Source organism: Bubalus kerabau, chromosome 11 (assembly GCF_029407905.1).
Source record: "Bubalus kerabau isolate K-KA32 ecotype Philippines breed swamp buffalo chromosome 11, PCC_UOA_SB_1v2, whole genome shotgun sequence".
NCBI classification, from domain to species: Eukaryota; Metazoa; Chordata; class Mammalia; order Artiodactyla; family Bovidae; genus Bubalus; species Bubalus kerabau.
In genome coordinates, this window is record NC_073634.1 from 14,373,044 (window position 1) to 14,387,859 (window position 14,816).

Consider the following 14,816-nt stretch of genomic DNA (forward strand, 5'->3'; position numbering starts at 1 on the left):
TGTTGTTTCATGTCCAGCTCAAACTGTTGTTCCTTGACCTGCATTCAGATTTCTCAGGAGCCAGGTAAGGTAGTCTGGTATTCCCATCTCTTGAAGAATTTTCCACAGTTTGTTGTGATCCACACAGTCAAAGGCTTTAGCGTAGTCAATGAAGCAGAAGTAGATGTTTTTCTGGAATTCTCTTGCTTTTTATAGGATCTAACAGATGTTGACAGCTTGATCTTTGGTTCTGTGCCTTTTCTAAATCCAACTTGTACATCTGGACGTTCTTGGTTTACATACTGTTGAAGCCTAGCTTGAAGGATTTTGAGCATTACCTTGCTAGCATGTGAAATGAGTGCAATTGTGTGGCAGTTTGAACATTCTTTGGCATTGCCCTTCTTTTTGATTGGAATGAGAACTGACCTTTTCCAGTCCTGTGACCATTGCTGAGTATTCCAAGTTTGCTGACATATTGAGTGGAGCACTTTAACAGCATCATCTTTTAGGATTTGAAGTAGCTCAGCTGGAATCCCATCACCTCCAGTAGCTTTGTTTGTAGTGTTGCTTCCTAAGGCCCACTTGACTTCACACTGCTCTGTCTAGCTCCCAGTGAATGACCACACCATTGTGGTTATCCAGGTCATTAAGACCTTTTTTGTACAGTTCTTCTGTGTATTCTTGCCACCTCTTCTTAATCTCTTCTGCTTCTGTTAGGTCCTTGCCATTTCTGCCCTTTTTTGTACCCATCTTTGCATGAAATGTTCCCTTGGTAGCTCTCATTTTCTTGAAGAGATGTTTAGCCTTCCCCATTCTGTTGTTTCACTGTGTGGGATGCACACACACACACACACACCCTCTGTCAGGTGGTGGTAGTATGCTGAAGAAATAGAACAGAGTTAAGGAGCAGTTGTAGTTGGGGTACTCAGGGAAGACTGAGAAAGTTCAGACGAATGGGGACCTGTTGTGAGTGAGTAAGTGCAGATCTGGGCCTGTGTCTCAGGCAGAGGGAAAAGCAAGAGCAGTGGCCTGGAGGTGGGAACACAGTGAAGACCAGTGTGGGATGAGATATGCAGAGGATCAGAGGAGCCGGGACCCAAAAGATGAGTCCTTTTCTGCCATGCTGAGGAGCAGTGTGGGATGCAGTCCAGGTTCACCCACCTGCTTCAGGAAGCACGGATGGCAGGGAGGCAGGTGAGAGGGAATTGTGATATTCAGCAGGGGGTTGTGGTGGACTGTACTGTAGGCTGCCACTGGTGAGAGGGGTTGAAATCTGGATGTAGTTGGTCCATAGAGTTCAAAATTTAGATGTGGGGTGTGATGGGGAAAAAGAGACAAGGATGGTTCCTGGTTTGGAATTTGAAATAAATGAGGAGTGGATGCTTAGAAAGGGGCACCATTATTTGGGTCATAAGCTGAACTCTGGACTGATAGTGTTACTGAACTGAACTCAGGTCTGCTCGCCTGACACGCAGCAGAGCCAATCTCCTGACACTGGGTAGTGGTAAAGAACAGTGTTTATCTGCAGGGTGGCAGTAAGGTGAACAGGCAGCTCGTGCTCAGAAGGCCTGAACTCCCCGTTGGCTTTCAGGCAAAGGTTTGTAAAGACTGTTAGGAGTTAGCTCGTGGACCTTCTTCTGGTCAGTCGGTGGTGAGGTAACAGGATGTTGTTTGGGGAGCCTCAGTCATCAGCTTTCTGGTTCCAACCAGTCTGGGTCTACCTGCTTGTTGTGGTCAATAAGTAGTCGCCACCCCCTGCCAGGTGGTGGAGGGGCCTTAGCTTCTGCAGAGCACCTCGAAGATAGGCATCAGCCTCCTGGAGGCACCCCTGAAATCCAGTGGCTCCACTCTTCTAATCATTAACTACTTGAGTCTGCTCTGTGGAACTCAGGGAAGGTCTAGGATACTGAAGCCCTTTGTTCCCTGCAAGCAAGAAACAGGACATGGAGGGGCTTGTGTGTCCTGGAAGGCCCCACAGAGTCCTCCTTGGTTTCAGTTTCCCTTTTTCTTTGGTACTCCTCAATCCTGGGGGAACAGGGGTGGGACAAAGGAATAAAGTTTTGAATCAAGAGATAAATCATAAAAGAGAACTAGAACACGAAGACGCCTAACTCCAAGTCCACATTATTAACCTTCAGTGGGCAGTGCTTGTCATACAAGCTGAATGCACACGTTGGGCCTCTGGACATCCTGAGAGGACAGAACTGGAAAAGGTCGGCAGGGGGACTTGGTTTCAGTAAGAACTGGAGACAAGTCAGGTGTGCCTGGCCCTGTGGCTGGCAAGGACCCCACTGCCCTTGGGGATCCTAAGAAGCCAGCCAGGCACTTACATGTGTGTGTTTGACATCTGCCTTAGGTCTGCTTTCCCGGGGTGGTGGCTTTTCCAGTTTTGCTATCTGGTAGCTGTCAGCCCAGCTCTGTTTACTGAGAAACGGGTGGAAAGCTGGGCACGGTAGGCCTGGGAGCCCCGCTCGTAGCAATAGCTAAGCCAGAGTCTTGGTAACAGGTTAGGAAACTACCACCCTCCTTCATCCCACCTTTGTCCTCTGCACCCCCGCAGAGGGTGGGGAGGGGTCCAGCAGGGTAGGAGGCTGAGGGCTGAGTCCTAAGTTCATACTTGGCCTGCTGAATTTTGTCAGACAGAGTCTGAGGGGGAGGTATGGTGACCGAGCCAGGGCCCTTGTAGAGGTTTTCTGTGGTTCTGCGTCTCCTCCCGCTACCCCCTCCCCCCTACCCCTGAAGTCTGAATGCTAATGGCTGCTAGAGGAGGCTGGGCTGCTCCCAGACATGGTTTTAATGGTCTGGGGACAGGGCAAAACCCTGTGGTTCCCTTAGTGACCTTCGGGGCTCCATCCTCCTGGGATTGTGCCAACACTTTGAAAGGGGTTCTGGTCTCCATATCCCACCTCCATGCCTCTCTGGGCCTCTGTCGTGTACTCCAGACCTTTTCCAGCTTCTGTCCTCTCAGGATGTCCTGCTTAATGAGAAAAGCTGCTCCTGGAAGGTTAAGAATGTGGACTGGGAGTTAGGCAGCTTCATGTTCAAGGACTGACTGTATCACTTACTAGCTATTTGATCCTGGACAAGTCACAAACCTTTTGTGTAACTTGGTTTCCTCATCCACAGAATGGGGATGGTGGATCTCATCTCCTGGACTGTGTGGATAATAAAGGAGATACAGAGTTTGGCACACACTGAGCATGCAGTAAGTCTAGCTCTGCGGAGTCTTCAGCACCAGTCACTTGTCCTGCCTCTCAGGTGTGGTCCACAGGCCAGCAGCATTGGCATCCCCTGGAAGCTGGGAAGAGATGGAGCCTCTCAGGTCCATCTGCACCCATCGCATCAGAATCTGCATTTTAACTAGGCTCAGTGATGCTTTTGTATTAATACTTGAGAAGCTCTGTTGTATGTCACTCCTGAAGAGCAGCGTCTATAGCGGTGCATACCTCTTGAAAGTGAAGTGAAAGTGAAAGTCGCTCAGTCGTGTCCACCTCTTTGCAACCCCATGATCTGTAGCCCACCAGGCTCCTCTGTCCATGATACTCTCCAGGCAAGAATACTGGAATGGGTAGTCATTTCCTTCTCCAGGGGCTTTCCCAATCCAGGGATCAAATCCGGGTCTCCTGCATGGCAGGTGCATTCTTTACCATCTGAGCCACCAGGGAAGTCCCATACCTCTTACATGCAAGGAATTTTCTCTTCCTACTTTTTTCCTGATGGAGCATGCCTTGGCTGCAATCATACCTAGGATAAGTCCCAGATAATGATCATTGTCAAAACCCTTGTTTCCTGAGCACTTGCTGTCCAGGCTTTGGAAAGTTTAGGTGCTCGGATGGTGCAGGAGTTGAGGTGGGTGCCACGTAGTGGAACAGTTAGGCTCCTGCAGGGAAGGATGTGCAGATCGGTGATTTACATGCTGTAGGGGCCGAGGGATCCAGGCTTTGAGGGCTGAGTGGGTGTCAGGGAAACTGTATTGGGTCAGAATCACTGTCCTTCCTCCTGAACTAGTGAGTCCCATTTTAGAAGAGGCCTTGTTCATTTTGGAACTCTTTATTCCCAGAAAGCACTTAATGATGCCCGCCCCTCCCCCATGTCTGTATTCCTTCAGTAACTTGTCCCCGGTCGGGGGGGGGAGGTGGGGGAGGGATGAGCATTTCTAGGGTCAGTTCTCTCAGAAGAAGCAGGTTCAGCGGACTTTGGAAGGGAAGCCTTGGCTGGGCAGGGGAGAGACATGGGTTTCTTCTGGGTATCTATTGAGTGTTCCTTTTTGAAAAATTTATTTACTTGGTTGCACCAGGTCTTGGTTGCAGCGCTTGGGATCTTTAGTTGTGGCATGTGGGATCTAGTGCCCTGACCAGGGGGATCGACCCTGGGCCCCCTGTGTTGGGAGTAGTAGTCTTAGCCACTGGACCACCAGGGAAGTCCCCCAGTTGAGTGTCGTTGATGAGGCACCCAGGTGGAGGGAGAGTTGGTCTCTGATCCGTGAAGCATGTAGAGTAGGCAGGGGACCAGCCTGCTGTGGTTTTCGCACTGGGTCTGGTGAATTCAGTCACCCAAGGATGGACTCCCTTCCACCTTAAATCATAGATTTTCTAGGCCTGTTGCTGCCTGCTGCTCCTCAGTCGCTCAGTCATGTCTGACTCTTTGTGGCACCATGAACTGTAGCCTGCCAGGCTCCTCTGTCCATCGGGTTTTTCAACAAGAATATTGAAATGGGCTGCCATTCCCTTCTCCAGGGTTATCTTCCTGACCCAGGGATTGAACTCACGTCTCCTGCATCGCAGGCAGATTCTTTACCCACTGAGCCAATGGGGAATATTTTCTAGGCCTGGCCTTACTACTTTAGTGGGTTTTAGGTTGTATCTTGGTATGAGTAGGTATAAAGAAACCCCACACTGATGCGTGCAGGTTAGGGTACCACAGCAGCAGAGCTCTGAAGATAAAATCTGTCTTGTGAGTCAACATCTGGGTGTGTGCTCAGGCCATGGTCAGGTCCTGATTGGTTTCGGCCAGGTCTCACCGGTGGATGAGAGTGACAGGGCTTCGTCCAGGAGCGGTTGGCTGGTGGCCTTGCCATTGTGCTCAGCCTGTGCGGGTCACACTCCTGGGAGAAGGCCTGCTCCAAGTACCTGACAGGGTCCGACCAGCCCTGCCCGTGTCCTGTAGGGAGACAGATGGTGACAGTGACTGAGGTGCCAGAGGCGGATCCCAGCCATCCTCACTCTGCTCCGGATGGGGAGGGTGACAGCCAGAAAATGGCAAAGAAAGCCTTCTTTTCCCTGCTGTCTCCCTGAAAAGCAGGTACAGAGGAAGAACCCCAGATTCCCTCGGGAAGAGCAGGAGCAGCAAAAGTGGCCTTATGCAGTGGACGTTGGGAAAGGCAGGGACAAGGATCCTTGGGGCCAAGGACCCGAGCCCCAGGCTTGGCTGGCAACACATCCTCGGTGACTGAGGGGCTGGATGGAGTGGCGAGGAGCCCACCTGTCTCAGGCAGCTGAGGGTGTAAGAAAGGATGGGGCTTTCTTTCATCTCTTTCCTATTACGATGGTAATATATGGCCCTTATAAAAAATTCACACAGGACAAAAATAGACAGTGGGAAATGATAGTGCCCTGCAGCCTCACCCCCAGAGATAACCACTGTTAATGCCATGGTATGTGGCGCGTGACCGGCTAGGGCTCAGGGCCTCTGACCTCAGCCCCGGAGACGGATGTCTGTGCTTGCTGATTCCCGTCACTCAGGGCTTGGTGGCTTTGTGGCTGGAGTCCATATATTAATACTTCTCATTGCCCCACCTCCCAGAATCCTTTTGTACTAAATGAGGTCTAGTCCAGCTTTGAGCAAGTTGACTTGCCCTTGGACGACTTAAAGGGTCAGGCCCAGGGTGGATGTTGGGTTAAGAAGGCCAGGGTGAGGATATTGGTGCTCGCTGGTTTGTCTTTCTAGTAAATGTCTGCTCGTGCCCCCAGACCTTCCTCACACACATCCCATCGGTCTGTCTCTTAGCTCCCTTCTCTGCTCCTCGCCTTGCCTCCCCCATCTTTCTTCCCCGCCCCTGCTCATCTGAGAGCACAGAAACACATACACCCCTGCTCTGAGCACTTCCCTCTGCCCTCCTTGCTCGTGCTGTGTCCTGAGCGAGCCTTCCCAGGGGGTGGTCTTTCAGGTTTGGGAGGGAAAACCAATAGCCAGGGCTCACTTTACTTAGGCTACCCAGTGGTCACCAAGAAGAGGCCAGGTGCAGAGCCCATGATGGGCACCCAAGAGGTTAGTCATGATGGATGCTTCCAAAGGGATCCAACTGGAAATGCCCCTGGGTAGACTTTTTTTTTTTAAGTTACAAGGTTTAAACCACCAACACCACCAATTCCTTTCAGTGACTTAATCTGGACATTTGCATATATAGGGGCTTTCATACAAAAGATCTCCCACCCCTTATGTCCATGAGAAGCTCAGGGACCTTGTGCTGTGGGGTGAGCAGATGTTAGGTGGGAGATGACCACCACAGCAGGGACTGAGGCGTGTGCGGTGGGGTACATGTATAGTGTTTGTGTGTGCTATAGGGGGTATGTGTGTGTGGTGTGTGTATACTCTGAGGGTCTTTGAGCCCTCCACTGGACTTTATTATGGAATAAAACTTGACTGGCTGGGTCTAGAATTCTGGGGAGTTTTTCCCTCAGAACTGCAAAGGCATGGCTCCATGTGGTGTCCAGTGTTGCTAACGAGGACCTGATGCTGCTCTGATTTCTGAATGTGTTCTATGGACCTGTCTCCCCTCTGTGGGAGCCTCTAGTCTCCTTTTCATACCTGGGGCTCTGAAACCTCAGTGATCCCCATCACCAGGTCTTTCTTTGCTCGCTGTGCTGAATGCTGGTGGGCGCATCTGTGCTGGCGCTCACGGCCTTCGGGAGAACTTCCTTGTATTATTTCTTTCATGGCTTCTTGCTCACGTTCTCGCTGTGCTCACTCTGTCTGCTTTTTTAAATTAAGAGTTTATTGTTAGAGTAGTTTTAGGTATACAGAAAAACGAGTGGAAAGTGCACAGAGCTCCCGTATATACCCCCTCCCTGCTCCTGCTGTAGTATCCTCTGTTAGTAGCATCTGTATTAACATTAGTGTGGTACATTTATGATTGATGAGCCAGGAGCAGTGCATTATTGTTAATTACAGTCTCTTCCTGGCTGCTTGTTCTTGGCTGAGTTACCTCACCATGGAGCTTTGACCTCCTGATCTGTAAAATCCCAGGCCTGTTGTGAGCTGTGCATGGAGGGGAGATGAGAACCGCCCTCCCCATTCCTTTGTAACACATGGTGGTTGCTTCCAGAAGAGGTGTGCGCTTTCCTTCCCTGGGTCTCTTGCTTAAGGCCTTTTTATGCCATCTTGTCTGCTTCTCCATCTTGCAGAGGTGTGCCTGGCAGGGCTTTGGGTGAGTAAGTAAGGGCGTGAGAGGTGTGTGTGTGTGTGTGTGTGTGTGTGTTTGTGCACTAGCATTCCTGGCCCTGGGCTTCGGGGAGAGCTGTTCTTTCTAGGACTCACTGGTGGCTCACAGCAGAGCTTGGGCTACGACCAGTCAGAGGAGATGATGTAGATGGGGGAAATGCGGGTAGTTGCGCCTGTACCTGGGGCCTGGAGTTGTAAGGGTTCCTCCCAGGCCTGTGGGAGCCTGCAGCGGTGGCTGTCATGACCCTCAGGGCAGGGAGGGGCTCTGGGAGGTCCCTGTGACTGGACCCCTGACACCCTCTTCTTCCTCACAGGTGGTACAAGCTGCACTCGAAGGCGGGCAAGAAGGAGAAGGAGCGCGGGGAGATCCAGGTGACCATCCAGTTCACGCGCAACAACCTCAGCGCCAGCATGTTCGACCTGTCTGTGAAGGACAAGCCGCGGTCCCCCTTCAGTAAGATCAAGGACAAGATGAAGGGCAAGAAGAAGTTTGACCTGGAATCTGCCTCTGCCATCCTCCCCAGCAGCGCCCTGGAGGACCCCGAGCTGGGCAGCCTGGGCAAGATGGGCAAAGCCAAAGGCTTCTTCCTCCGCAACAAGCTGCGGAAGTCCTCGCTGACCCAGTCCAACACCTCGCTGGGCTCAGACAGCACTCTGTCCTCGGCCAGCGGGAGCCTGGCCTACCAGGGCCCCGGCGCCGAGCTCCTCACCCGCTCGCCCAGCCGCAGCAGCTGGCTGTCTTCAGAAGGGGGTGAGCGAGGGCAGCGGAGGGCGGGCTGTTCCCTTGGCTGTAGGGAAGGCCGGGGGGGAACAGGCATCTCACCCAACGTGTGCTTCCCTTCCAGGCCGGGACTCTGCACAGTCCCCCAAGTTGCTCACCCACAAACGGACCTACAGTGATGAGGCCAGCCAGATGCGGGCAGGGCCTCCCCGGGCCCTTCTTGACCTTCAGGGCCACCTCGATGGGGCCTCGCGCTCCTCTCTCTGTGTCAACGGGAGCCACATATACAACGAGGAGCCCCCGGCGCCCCCACGGCACCGCAGTTCCATCTCGGGCCCGTTTCCACCCTCCAGCTCCCTGCACGCTGGCTCTTCCCGGCCCTCCGAGGAGGGGCCGCGGTCTGCGGACGACTCCTGGGCCCGAGGTAGCCGCCGCCCCAGCAGCTCCGAGGCAGTGCCTGGACAGGAGGAGCTGAGCTCACAGCCCAGAGTGTTGGCCGTGGGGGCCCGCCGCTCTGGAGAGGAGGAGGGGGCCCGGCCCTCGGAGGGGAGGCCGGTGCAGGTCACCACCCCCATGGTGGCCTCCTCTGAGGCTGCGGTGGAGAAGGAGGGAGCCCGGAAGGAGGAGCGGAAGCCCCGGATGGGCCTTTTCCACCATCACCACCAGGGGCTGAGTCGGAGCGAGATGGGGCGCCGAGGCTCTCTGGGGGAGAAGGGGAGCCCCACTCTGGGAGCCTCCCCCCACCACTCGTCCAGTGGGGAGGAAAAGGCCAAAAGTAGCTGGTTTGGCTTGAGAGAAGCCAAGGAGCCATCCCAGAAACCCAGGTATGTCCTTGGCAAGACCAGCTTTGGTCCCCGGGAAAGATGCTGGGGTGTCTGCACTGAACCCCGGGGCAGGGAGGGTGGAGCGGCTGGGGCCCTGGGGCAGGCTGCTGGGGCTCTGGCTTTGCATGGTTGAGCGGGGGAACCCTGTCTCCCTAAGCCAAGGCTTGTTGTCTACACATGGACACAGGTGAGTTGAAGGGCACGGCACTCTGGGGATCCCGTGGGCCTCACTTCCTGAGTTGGCACACCTATCCCCTGAGGAGGGGGAGGAAGAGGACAAAAGCAGGAAAGGCCATTTGTTGGGATTCTTTGCTTCCCAACCTCCACCTCTTGCCTGCTGGCCTCAAGGTCATGAAGCTTTGCCAGGTAGAGAGGCGAGGACTGAGGACTCACTTGAGGCTTCCCCACCCTGTCTCACAGAGAAGGCAGTGGCACCCCACTCCACTATTCTTGCCTGGAAAATACCATGGATGGAGGAGCCTGGTAGGCTGCAGTCCATGGGGTTGCTGAGGGTTGGACGTGACTGAGCGACTTCACTTTCACTTTCACGCGTTGGAGAAGGAAATGGCAACCCACTCCAGTGTTCTTGCCTGGAGAATCCCAGGGACGGTGGAGCCTGATGGGCTGCCATCTATGGGGTCGCTCAAAGTCAGACACGACTGAAGTGACTTAGCAGCAGCACCCTGTCTGAACCTAGATGACTTCCCACCAGCTGTCCCAGCTGGCTCTCTGCTCTCTTCTCTCTGAGAGAAAGGAGTTGAGTAATGGATGTGCCCACGCCTCCCCCATATACTCACCCCTGGTTGCTCCCAGGGCTTGGCCAGAGGCTGTGGGCAGCTCCCCTGAAATCTGTGACCTGTTCCGTGTGTTTGGGGACTCTTGGGGCCCTGGCCCCTTCTGCTGTCTCTTGGTCTTGGGGTAGGGTGTGTGCTGATAGCAGCTGCTCTGTTTTGAATGTCCTGAGCCCCACCTGGGAGGAGAGTGCAGTCATTCAGCCTAGGCCCGGGGCAGAGCCCCTAGCCCCCACCTTAGCCCTTTGGCCTCCTCCTGAGTTGGTGCCGGTGGAGGTTGCTGCATTGTCCAGCAGGGCTCAGGGAGGGGCTCTGGGCTTCGACCAGGAGCAGGTATCCCGCCCTTACAAGGGCTGGGAGTCAGCCCTGGACAGGTGCCTCTGCGACAACCTCACCCAGTGTGGCAAGGGTGGCTGTTACTGTTCTCTTAGCCAGCCCGCCCGTCCCCGTCAGTGCATATGTGGGCCAGAGGTGGAGGGGGAAGATTGGGCACAGTGGTAAAGGGTAAAAGGTAGGGTGGAGGGAAGGGCCCTAAGCCTCTTCCCCAGCAGGGAGGCGTGGATTCCTGAAGTCCCGGTTCTTCTCTTTCCCTGTGAAGTTCTGCGTGTTCTCAGGGGAGCTGGGAGAGAGATGCAGGGCCTTTTAGCTTTGAGCCCTGACCGTCTGGCAGCTCTCCGTACAGCCTCGGAGATGAGTATGTGGGGGGATCAGTCTCTGGGTGATGTTTCTCCTACTTAGGAGCAGCTTCTGTCCCTGCTCCCCAGCCCTACTCGCTGGAGCCCCGGGGAACTGCTGGCTGCCTGCTGCCTAGGGGAAGGAGCGGTGGGCCTTTCTCAGATGCCCAGGCTGAGACAGTGGCCCTGTGGCCACTAAGAGATTGTAGGTGGTATGGTGGAAGGAGGGGCACAGACCGTAGGCCAGTGCTGCCGTCCATGGGGTGTCTCTGGGCCTTTTCCAGGGCAGGAGGGATGAGGGGACGTTTCTCTGTAAGGCAGTTTTTAGGCAAGTGCCGGGCGTTGGGCTCAGAGCTCTGCAAGCCGTGACTGAGTGATGTGGGGGTTGTCCTTGCTGCTGCTTACCGTTTTCCTTCAGTTTCTCCATGTCTTCTGATGGCCTTTCAGAGGCAAGAGAAGTTGGATGACTGATGAACATAAGGAAGCTGAGGTTTTTGTCCTTCTGGACTTGAATTCCAAGCTCACCCTCTGCAGGTTGGAGGGCCGATGGGGCTTCCTGGCCTCCCTGGGGCCCATTTGCTTACAGTGGCTGCAGAGCAGGCTCTGCGGCCTGGTGCCCAGGCAGGGGAGGGATGCTCTTGGAGTAGAGTGACCTGGACTTCGAGCCTTGTCAGTGTCACCCTGGCCCAGTGTGCCTCGGGGGTGGGGGCTGGTCGGGGAAAAACCACCTTTGGTGTCTGCTCAGAGGGCTTGGGGCTTTTGAGCACGGAATAAGAGGTGAGCAGGAAGAACTTGTGGCAGGAAGCCATAAGTTGGACACCTAGAACTGGAGTGACTGAAAGTAGCTGCGAGACCCCCAGGGGAGCCTGTCTGCAGACCCAGAGGTTTGGATGCCTCTGCCCCAGGGCTACCATTGAGGAGTGCTGGGTGTTCCTCACTAGGCAGGGCAGCGGCGCCCTCTAGTGCTCCCACACGGCACTGAGCCCCGGGAGAGGCCAGAGGCAGGCTGTGCTGTGCTCTGTGTGCAGAGAAAAGCTGTTGCTGTTGGAGAAGGAGCCAGAGTATGAGAGGCCAGGAAGGGGGTCCTCCTGTTCCTCCTGCCCTGCCCCTCGTCTGTCAGGTCCCATGACTGCCACACTAGCCCCTACCAGCATGTGTGTGTGTGTGTGTGCATGTGTGCCTCTGTGTGTGTGTTGGAGGGAGTGGGTGGTTCAGATCTGGGCCGTTGGATTAGGCCCTGCTTACCAGCCCTGCTGTGGGCCATTCACCCTGGGCTGCAGCACAGGCTACTTTAGTGTGTGTTTTAGGACCATCATGACCGTGCGTGTAAAACCCACCAGTGCCAAAACAAGTGCTCTCTGTGTCTGTCCCTTTCTGATCCTCTTAGGGTGACCTCTTAGGGTGACCTCTTAGGGTACCTCAGGCTCCTGTCCCGTCCCTTCACACTAACCATGGATCTTTGTGCTCAGTAGCAGATCAGGTGTTGTATAAAGACATTTTATTAAAAAATTGAGGGTACTCATGGTCCAGCCTAGAGGCATATGTATTGTGGTGGTCTTTAGCAGTCTCTGCATCAGCCCCAGCCCCTCACCAGGTGTGAACAGCGAGGTCTCAATGAACCTGGAGTGTGCGCTGGCTACTGAGAGAACTCGGGGTCTCAGGGGCATCCTTAGTGGTGTAAACACGTAACTCGGGCGTGTGCCAGTGACTTACAGGTAATGAGGCCCTAAGTCCTGTTTGTGCCTGTTTTCCTGGCATAGTCCCCTTTACTATATTAAAAATATTCTGGTTTGGAAGATAACTCTTATGGTCTCCCTACTTTGCATTTGCAGCATACAGGCCGCCCCTGTCCCGGTCACCTCACTGCCCAGATGAATGGAGACGGTGTCTTGTTACATTTCCTGGACATTAGGGTACCTGCTAGGCGGATGCCAGGATGGAGTCGTGGGAGGTGCTGGCTGAAGGCATGTGGGCTGGGCTGGGGATGCCTGAAAGGCTGGCTTTGGCCTTTTTAGGGAGTGTCTGGGGGAGAGCGTTTGTAGATCTCCATGCCCCTTACAAATAGCTGTGAAAAGAAGAGAAGTGAAAAGCAAAGGAGAAAAGGAAAGATATAAGCATCTGAATGCAGAGTTCCAAAGAATAGCAAGGAGAGTTAAGAAAGACTTCCTCAGCGATCAATGCAAAGAAATAGAGGAAAACAACAGAATGGGAAAGACTAGAGATCTCTTCAAGAAAATTAGAGATACCAAGGGAACATTTCATGCAAAGATGGGCTCGATAAAGGACAGAAATGGTATGGACCTAACAGAAGTAGAAGGTATTAAGAAGAGGTGGCAAGAATACACAGAACTATACAAAAAAGATCTTCACAACCAAGATAATCACGATGGTGTGATGATCGCTTATCTAGAGCCAGACGTCCTGGAATGTGAAGTCAAGTGGGCCTTAGGAAGCATCACTACAAACAAAGCTAGTGGAGGTGATGGAATTCCAGTTGAGCTATTTCAAATCCTGAAAGATGATGCTGTGAAAGTGCTGCACTCACTATGCCAGCAAATTTGGAAAACTCAGCAGTGGCCACAGGACTGGAAAAGGTCAGTTTTCATTCCAATCCCAAAGAAAGGCAATGCCAAAGAATGCTCAAACTACCTCACAATTGCACTCATCTCACACGCTAGTAAAGTAATGCTCGAAATTCTCCAAGCCAGGCTTCAGCAATACGTGAACCGTGAACTTCCAGATGTTCAAGCTGGATTTAGAAAAGGCAGAGGAACCAGAGATCAAATTGCCAACATCCGCTCGTGGAAAAAGCAAGAGAGTTCCAGAAAAACATCTAGTTCTGCTTTATTGACTGTGCCAAAGCCTTTGACTGTGTAGATCACAATAAACTGTGGAAAATTCTTCAGGAGATGGGAATACCAGACCACCTGACCTGCCTCTTGAGAAACCTGTGTGCAGGTCAGGAAGCAACAGTTAGAACTGGACATGGAACAACAGACTGGTTCCAAATAGGAAAAGGAGTACGTCAAGGCTGTATATTGTCACCCTGCTTATTTAACTTCTCTGCAGAGTACATCATGAGAAACGCTGGGCTGGAAGAAGCACAAGCTGGAATCAAGATTGCCGGGAGAAATATCAATAACCTCAGATATGCAGATGACACCACCCTTATGGCAGAAAGTGAAGAGGAACTAAAAAGCCTCTTGATCAAAATGAAAGTGGAGAGTGAAAAAGTTGGCTTAAAGCTTAACATTCAGAAAACTAAGATCATGGCATCTGGTCCCATCACTTCATGGGAAATAGATGAGGAAACAGTGGAAACAGTGTCAGACTGTATTTTTTTGGGCTCCAAAATCACTGCAGATGGTGACTGCAGCCATGAAATTAAAAGACACTTACTCCTTGGAAGGAAAGTTATGATCAACCTAGATAGCATATTCAAAAGCAGAGACATTACTTTGCCAACAAAGGTCCATCCAGTCAAGGCTATGGTTTTTCCAGTGGTCATGTATGGATGTGAGATTTGGACTGTGAAGAAAGCTGAGCACCGAAGAATTGATGCTTTTGAACTGTGGTGTTGGAGAAGACTCTTGAGAGTCCCTTGGACTGCAAGGAGATCCAACCAGTCCATTCTAAAGGAGATCAGTCCTGGGTGTTCTTTGGAAGGAATGATGCTAAAGCTGAAACTCCAGTATTTTGGCCACCTCATACGAAGAGTTGACTCATTGGAAAAGACTCTGATGCTGGGAGGGATTGGGGGCAGGAAGAGAAGGGGACGACAGAGGATGAGATGGCTGGATGGCATCACTGACTCTATGAACATGAGTTTGGGTAAACTCCCAGAGTTGGTGATGGACAGGGAGGCCTGGTGTGCTGCAATTCATGGGGTTGCAAAGAGTTGGACACGACTGAGCAACTGAATTGAACTGAACTGATGCCCCTGGGACCAGTGCATGGAACTAACAAGGACACACGGCTCGTCTCAGTCTAAGGAAGATCTGTCCACCAGTGCAGCTTCGCCCCTAGCTACAGGGGTGTCCTCCTCATGCTGTAGGGAGTCACCCAGCGACGGCTGTGTTTAAGAAGAGGGTGCTTGTCAGAGTGAGCAGACGATTGGTATATTAAGTGCTGGGTTCATCCAATTGCTGTAAGGTTCCTGAAGCAACACTAAGGCCCTGAAGTTTTATTCTCTCACACCGGAGGGGCAGAGACCCTTGGACTTCTGATTTCTTTCCCCAGCTTTTGGTCCTGGAAGAGAAGATGAGTCAGGATATGTTGAAACCTCGATGCTTGGTGGGGGTCGGGAGGAGCAGGGCTGCAGTGTGCGGGGCTGGCATAGTGGGCCCTGTTCTCAGAGCATACCCTGCAAAGACAGCCCCACACGGCA

At 52.9% G+C, this 14,816-nt stretch overlaps 1 protein-coding gene across 3 annotated transcripts in view; it reads left to right on the plus strand.

Annotated features, from left to right (window-relative positions):
• RAB11FIP5 (RAB11 family interacting protein 5) overlaps positions 1-14,816 on the plus strand; it is a 43,496-nt gene that overhangs the window by 18,006 nt on the left and 10,674 nt on the right. For all 3 annotated transcript variants that reach the window (XM_055539659.1, XM_055539660.1, XM_055539661.1), the window contains exons 2-3: positions 7,734-8,170; positions 8,265-8,964. In XM_055539659.1, coding sequence (XP_055395634.1) covers positions 7,734-8,170; positions 8,265-8,964 — 1,137 coding nt within the window. The remainder of the gene's footprint in view (positions 1-7,733; positions 8,171-8,264; positions 8,965-14,816) is intronic.